We start from the raw sequence: 7,704 nt of genomic DNA, 5'->3' as shown, positions 1-7,704 counted from the left end.
CGGAACGGAGCGGGATCGGCGGGAATGGAGGGGGACAATGGAGCGGGACAGGGAATGGACCGGGATCAGCGAGATAGAGCGGGATGGAGCGGGAACGGAGTGGGACAGGGAATGGAGCGGAAGGAGCGGGATGGAGCGGGAACGGAGCGGGACAGGGAATGGAGCGGGAGCAGCGGGATGGAGCGGGAGCGGCGGGAACGGAGCGGGACAGGGGAGTGGAGCGGGACAGGGAATGGAGCGGGAGCAGCGGGCATGGAGCGGGACAGGGAATGGACCGGGATCAGCGGGCATGGAGCGGGACAGGGGAGCGGAGTGGGATCAGCGGGAACGGCCCGGGACAGGGGAATGGACCGGGAGCAGCGGGAATGACCCGGGATCAGCAGGAATTGGCCGGAATCAGCGGGAACGGAGCAGGACAGAGGGAACGGCCCGGAACAGCAGGAATGACCTGGGGCAGCGGGAACGACCTCCTGGCGCGGGCTGGCTGGGCCAGAGCCGGTTCCCGTGCCCATGGCTGTGCCTGTGCTCATGGCTGTGTCCTTGACCCTGGTGGTGTTTGTGCCTGTGCCAGCCCTGCCCACCTCCCTCTTCCCACACCACCACTCCCCAGCAGGACCTTCCCCAGTGCCCACACCAGGCAGTGGGTGTCCACTGGATGAGGGTACAGCTACTCCAGGGAACCACGATTTCCTGCAGGCCCCTCACCCCAACTCCTCCCACCACCCCATCTCTCCATCACACGCATGCAGGGAGAGCAGCCAGAGACGGGAGCTGTGTGCCACACAGTGTTTTATTGAGGTGGGGTGGGGGGTCAGGCAATGGGGATCAGCCCAGAGCACCCAGGGGTGCCACTACTGCGCCCTGCGGGCCATCAGCATCTCCCGGATATTGTCTTCTGCTTCCTTCACGCTCCGCTCCAGGTACGACTTCTTCTGCTGCAAGGCAGAAACCAGAGGAAAATCAGGATCCCCCCCAGCCCTGCCAGCACACACCTGGGTACCAGGGCCCAAAGCTGCCCAGGCAGAGCTGTGGGTGCTGGCTGGGGCACCCACCGCACTGCAGGTGTCCCATGTGGGGACAGCAGTTACACATTCCCAGAGGCACAGGGGCAGGTTCATGTTTACACAGACTGAATTTTGTTCCCCCCTGAAACCTCAGAGCTGCGGGGGCTGTTGCAACAGCGGCACTGCAAAAAGTGGGAGCCATCTACCTCAGCAAGGAAGGAAATCAAATCAGATCCTATAACTCTTGCAGCCTAGAGAGGGACTGACACGCCAAGGCCTCCTGATGGAGACACAGCAAAACCCTTTTTCCTTGGGCACAAAAGGTTCTTTTTCCTAGCTAGGCCATTTTCTAACCCTATATCCTCCTTTCTATCAGAAATTCCCTGGCATCATCACCAAATACGTGTTTCCTTAATCATCTGTAATTAGACTGGGCTTGGCAGGGAAGCAGCCCCAAGATGTGCATCCCAAGATAGGAATTCAGCATGCAGTGTTTTTTCCTGCTAGTCTGGGTGCTCCTCTGTGGCTGGAAAAATCAGTGCTTGGCTCTTTGGACTATTTTCTCTGGGTTTCCAAACAACAGACACAACAGTCTCCTCCGGCGTTGCTGTGAGCACAGGCTCCCGTGCTGCCCATGTAGAGCCCTGCTCTGGGCCATGCCAGCTACCAGTGAGCACTGGCAGGATTGTTGTTAACTTCCAGGAGTCCAGGCCCCATCCCAGAGCATCCTGCCAGAGGCTCTACCAGTCACCTCCCCAGTGCCAGGAGCCCAGTTCAGCAGCAGTGGCCCCCAAAGCCCACCCAGCCCAAGGCCAGGTGAAGGGCAAGAACTGCTGATGCTGCCCTGAGAGCCTCGCCCTGACTTCCGTGAGCCCCTGAAACTGTGGTCCTGTAATGCTGAAAATCCATTAGCCCATGGAGCAGTCCTGCTGCCACCACTGCCCCTCTGTCCCCTTGCCATGGCACAGCTGCTCACTCAGCTGCAAGGCCCATCCCAGCTCTGCTTCTAAAGGCTGAAGGGTTTGTATTTAAATACTAAAGGCTGCTCGTGACAGCCAGGGCCAGGGTTATGGCTCAGGGTTCCTTGTCCCTCTCTGTGGTCCCCAGGCACATAGGGTCCCTTTCGCTTACAGGAACTGCTTTTGAGGAAACCACAGGGAGAAGAAGAGCAGCCACAGGTTCCCAGTGCCAGTGACTCAGGAGCAGGGCTCTGTCACCGCCGTGCTGTCCCCACACTGCCCGCACAGACGTCGAGGGATTTCACACATAGGGAACTGAGTCTGAGGCCAGCAAGAGGAGACAGGCCCAAAAAACCCACGTGGCTCTGAGCTTCACCTCGCTCTGCTGACCAGAGGAGAGTGGCAGCAGTAGAGCTGACTTCTGGGGGGTCATTTTTTACTGAAGTTTTTTTGAACACCATTAAATTAGTGCATGAAATGGTCCTGCCCTCCTGTCCTCTCCCCTGGCCCCGTCTCCTGCTCCCACCAGGCAGCAGGAGACACTTCCAGAGAGCAGCTCTCCACAGGCAGGCTGTGCAGCAGGACTGGGAGAGCCCAGGAGCTGGCAGGCTGCAGCCACGGCTCCATGTTCCTTCCAGCGGAATTTCAGACATCCCATTGGGAAGCCTTGCTGGCCCCACTTCCACGAGGACAAGGGACCTTGACGCAGCAGAGGAGCACCCACGTGGACCCACACTGCCCACCCTGCACAGTGACATGCTCTGCCTTCCCCATGCAAAGGGCCTGGGTTTAATGCCATTTCTGCACTTAGGCAGCACCTGCAGCCCCAGGCAGGGCAGGATTCAGGGAATTTTTCTTTCCCTCACTCTCCTTGGTCACCTAATTTTTGAAGCACAAGAATCTGTGCTGCTCCCAGTACTCCCTCCCAGAAGCAGTTTCCAGGGAGTCCCATCCCTGGGCTCCAGGAGCATCCTTCGAGCATCAAGGGGAGCCCTGCACCCGCAGCTGGGGGGCTGCAAACTCCCCGAGCTGTCCTGCAGCCAGGCAGTGCCGGAGCCAGCACAGGGGCTGGCTCCCACTCCAGCCCACAGCCCGGATCATGAGCAAGCGAGGAGCAGACGGGCGCCACATTTTCCGAGACACGTGGCAGAAGCGAGGTGTTTCTTCCCCAGGCAGGGAGAACTGCAGCCCGGCTTCTGCTTCGGTAATCACCGGAGAAGGAGCGGGAGCCTGCGTGCAAACCCCTCCTCGCTGCGATTACTGGGGTCTAGACAGGAAACTCTGTCTCTCCCGGGGAGCAGCGCTGAGCGAGCAGCTGACACACGCTCTGCCTACTCACAGCAGGGCCCAGAGACACGGCAGCGCAGCTCTGAAGTCATGCTGGAGGCTGATCCGGTCCAGCCAGACCTGCCAGGCTGGTGGTATCTGTTCCCTGAACGCCACCCTGCACCCCAAACCCCACCTCCAGCTTCCAACTCACAGCTTTCATTTGCACTCGCAGCCCTAGTTAACCCTGTGTCCTCTGAGCCCCTGGCTTGAGCCAGCCTGTGGCTGCTGGGCTTCACCTCAGCACCCACTGAGCTGATGCATTTCTCTGGGAAAATGTGTTTCCTGCTGCAGGTGATCATCCTCTGCTACCTGTGCCATGGCAAGTACAGCCTGTGGGAATTCCCAGGGCAATGCCAAAACTGTGCTGCTGGTTTCGGTCCCTCGTGAAACCAAAGAGGGCCGCTGCTCTCTGAAGCCTCTGGTTTCACTTCTACAGCTGTAGCTCCAGTGCTCACCAGTCTGGAGCCCAAGGGGACATGGCAGCAGCCCAAGGGGACATGGCAGCACACTGGCCCTGCACCGCTGGCTTTGGTGGCTGCATGACCTGTGAGCTGCTGACCCAGAGCTCCTACTCACTCACCACACCAGTGCCCTAAACTGCCCTCACCCTCCCCCAGCTCCTGTGGGCCTCTGGACAGGTAAGGTGGGTGCCCAAACTGGCCCCAGATGCCACTGCCTGAGCCACAGAGCTCCAGGGAAGAACAGAGAAAGGAGACTGGCTTTGAGAAGGCATCAGGGGGAAGTTGCCACATGACACTGAGCTCCCAGAAAAGCCCCAGCTTCCGGCTGACAAGCAGGGCCAGGCTCCACAGCAGTGACCTGGCGTGCTGCTGTCCCCCTGCAGTCTCGCCAGGAGTGTGGCAAGGCAGTGACAAGGAAACCTGGAGGGCACGACAGGAAGCAGCTGGTGTCAGCCAAGGGCTCCAACCACAGCAAGGGCCCAGTTCCCCCTCCTGGTTCACAATTCCCACAGCCACTTGCTAGAAAATTATTTTACAAAACTCTCTTGTGGGGTGTTACTGAAACTTATTTCAGAGGAACAGCCTCTGACCGACAGTGCCAGGCCCTGCCAGCCCCCGCCACTCCCGGACAAAGGTCAGTGCATTCCCACGACCCAGGCACAGTTCACTCACAGGGAGGGATGACCCAGGGCTGCAGGTCCCATCAGTGCTGGAGAAGCTTCTCCCCCACAGAGCAAGGAAGGGGAGCTGGAGGCTGCATGGAAGAGGGCACGTGGGAAGGTAGCAGGATTTGCAGCCACACAGTTCCAGGTGGACAGCACGCTTCACACACATTCCAAAACGGAGCCCGTTGACCTGCTCCAGCCCAGGACAGGCTCTTGCATCCTCACTTCTTCCTGCCACAGGCCACCCACCAGTTCTCATCCACTCTCTCCTCTACAGTGACAGCCCCCTGATCCCCCTTCTGAACCACACAGAAAGTGCTCTGCCACCTGCACTGGGACACGAGACCGACACACGGCTGCTGCCACAGCCCAGCGAGGTCTGGGCCATCTGCAGAACACTGACAGGGTGCAAACCCACAGAGGATGCCCCCTAAAAGCCAGTGCAGTCAATGCCTCCCAGCCTGCAGTTTCCTAATTCCTTTAAGCTAATACCACTCCCAACAACAGTTCCTTCCCCAGGCAGGAAGGGCTGCAGCACTTGGGAACAAGACAAACCACAGCCCTGATGATCTGTCTCAAAACTAGCCCCAAAGGAAGTGTTCTCACTGAAATCTGCTTTCTGGTAACAGAATTGCCATGCTAATAGCTGTCTGGCACCAGGATGGAGGGCAAGATCCCTCCTTGGGCAGCAGAGCCAAACCCACCAGCTGCGCCTCCCAGCACATCCTGGGGGCTCAGAAACTGGACTTTGCACCTCTCCTACCCCTGAGCATAGATGGGTCACCAACCTGGCCCATATTCTCCCCTGCCAGCTCTCAGGAGCCTTCTCCACTCCAAGGCTTCCTGCAGCCTTCCTAAAATACGTGTGTGGGGCAAGGGGTGAACTTGTGTGTGGTTTGGTACAGCTACATGAACTAAAAACACCCTGTGCCACGTCATCAGACGTGCAGCCAAAAATGGGACTGACCACTCACGCAGCCCCATCTGACAGACAATCACATCCAGCTGCCAGGAACCCTTCCCAGGAGGAAGGGTGGCTGTACAGCTGACAGCTCCGCAGACAAAGCTGCCCAGCCTGGCAGGGAAAGCACCACCAGCCCCAGCCCTGCCTGCAAGGAGAAGGGAGGGCAGGGCACTGATACACAATGGGCCTGGTGGGATGCACACCTGTGGGGGACTGCAGGCAATGGCTTTGGGGGGAGCAGGCAACAGCTCTTGGGGGGTTCCACCAGCCCCAGCTGCCTCTGTGTTTTGCTGGCATAGGAAGCGCAGGCTCCTGGAAGCACCAGCTTGGCCGGCCCCAGCCAGGGGCTGTGCAGGCAGCACCACGAGCCAGCCCTCGCCGTGCACGCTCCTGACCAAGGCGTGCTGGCATGGCCAGCCTGTGCCCTGGCACGGGTGGCTGCAGCCAAACAACGCCGTAGGACTCGCCCCTGCCACCACCCCGCTCCTCGGCTCTCCCTTGCCCTTCACTCCCCATCGCGAGCAGCGCCTGCTCCCTGACCAGCTCTGTGCTGTTTGCTTTTGGCAGCAGCTGTGGAAAGACTAGATTGAATGCAAATACAATTACAGCTCACGCCCTGAAGAAGAAAAGGAGCTGTGGTTAACAGAAGTGGCCCATGGCCTTTTGACACGGCAGGAAGTCACCTCCTGCTCCAGCCTCCCACCTCCGCTCCCATTGCATCACGCTGCTGGAGAGGCCGATGCTTCTCAATATGACGCACCCGGACCTGGCATTCCTGGCAGATTAAAGAGCCAGCATCCACAGATTCCACCGAAAGAAAAAACTATTAATCAGCTTCTCTTGGATGAGCTTTTGATGATCAAAGCACTGTCTTCCTCCCAGCACTGTGATTCAGAGGCCTCTGCCTTCAGGGAGAGCGGGTCGGCCGCCGCCAGCCCCGTGTGTGGCAGGGCCTTGGCTCGAGCTGGTGGTTCAGTGGAACAGGGCACAGCATTCTCGCTCCACTCCAAGAGCCCAAACAGCCCTGTGCTCCCAGAGGGAACAGACACGGCAGCCCTGCCCATCCATGCTGCCATACCCTCCCACTCACAGGTGAGTTTCCTGTGACAAGTCATGGTTTATCGACTTTTGCTCTTCAAATTCCACTTCTCTCACGTCACCTCTGCAAGTGAAAGAAAGCTTCAACCTCTGACCTGCAAACACAGATTTCCTTAAGCCCAAACAAAAATGTTTCCATGGAAATTTAAGCATCTAGTATTGGGACAAGCCTATTCATTTCAGCCTGTTCTTTTTTCTCCCTTTTTTTGTTGTTTAAACTGTTTTTCTATGAACTTGTTTTACACCCAACTTGTGAGGACAAAACAAGCTGGCAGGTCCCTTCCCAGAGAATCCCTCCCTTCCCATGGCTCTCAGCCTGCTTGGCTACCAGCCACTGGATTCTGGCATCCCACTCTCACACTCAGAAGGCTTCCGTTGAGGAACGCTGCAGTCTTCAGGCACGATGCAGTGCCTCAAAGAGGAGCCCTGAGACAACTCATCTTGTGACACCACCTCAGTAAACCTGCAGCTAGCCAAGAGCTTCTGTATCCCCCAAAGTTAACTCAAACCATTTTTGGCATTCCCTGAGGGCTCTGTGGGAAAGTGATCAGCAGATCCTGAGCTAGAGTTGGGAGCACATGGTTGGCTGGAAAAGGATCTTCCCTGGGAGGACAGCAAACTGTGCTGCCCGGGTACTGGGGGCCAGGCAGCAGCAGCCTGAGCTGCCCTCACTCTTGGGGCACTGCTGTTGTTCAGGGGCTGGCAGTGCCCAAAGTCCCTGTGGAGAACAGCGCTCCGAGCCCCGGCACACACACCCTGGGCAAGGCAAACATTTCGGTCAGACTAAGCCCACAGAAGATGATGTGCTGGGGACATGTGCTCTGTTTAATGGGATTTCACTTGGAACCCCTAAACAGGACGGAGGTGGACCTGCTGAACAGCATCCAGCTGCTCCTGCTCCAGGAGAAGCTGAAATAGTGGACACCAGCAATGGGGTGGGGTAGGTCTGCAGGCAGCCCTACGCCCTGGTGGGTCCACCCAGCACTGGTCCTCACCCAGTTCAACACCATGGCACATGTACACATTGGGAATTACCACTCTACAGCAACCACCAAATATTTAGATACACTTCAAGACTTTCCAAGAAGAATTACTGCCTCAGGAAGTTGCCCAGAGTTTGCTCAAGAGTGAATGACCTGGAATAGGAAGGGAGCCCAGCTGGTTTCTGACGACAGCTGCTGACAGAAGCATGATGCCATATACCTAAGAGGAGAAGTGATGATT

The 7,704-nt window shown here is 57.8% G+C and overlaps 1 protein-coding gene across 1 annotated transcript in view; it reads right to left on the bottom strand.

Moving 5' to 3' along the window:
• Window positions 1–772: 772 nt before the first annotated feature.
• PFDN1 (prefoldin subunit 1) overlaps window positions 773–7,704 on the bottom strand; it is a 31,641-nt gene continuing 24,709 nt past the window's right edge. The window contains exon 4 of the mRNA XM_042025340.1: window positions 773–935. Coding sequence (XP_041881274.1) covers window positions 852–935 — 84 coding nt within the window. The 3' untranslated portion in view covers window positions 773–851. The remainder of the gene's footprint in view (window positions 936–7,704) is intronic.

The sequence above is a fragment of the Corvus kubaryi genome, unplaced genomic scaffold (genome assembly GCF_017639235.1).
Source record: "Corvus kubaryi isolate FWS band 111438036 unplaced genomic scaffold, C.kubaryi_AGA036_p1.0 37270, whole genome shotgun sequence".
NCBI lineage: Eukaryota > Metazoa > Chordata > Aves > Passeriformes > Corvidae > Corvus > Corvus kubaryi.
The sequence above is the reverse complement of the archived record's forward strand: the minus strand, read 5'-3'. Positions and strand labels throughout refer to the sequence as shown.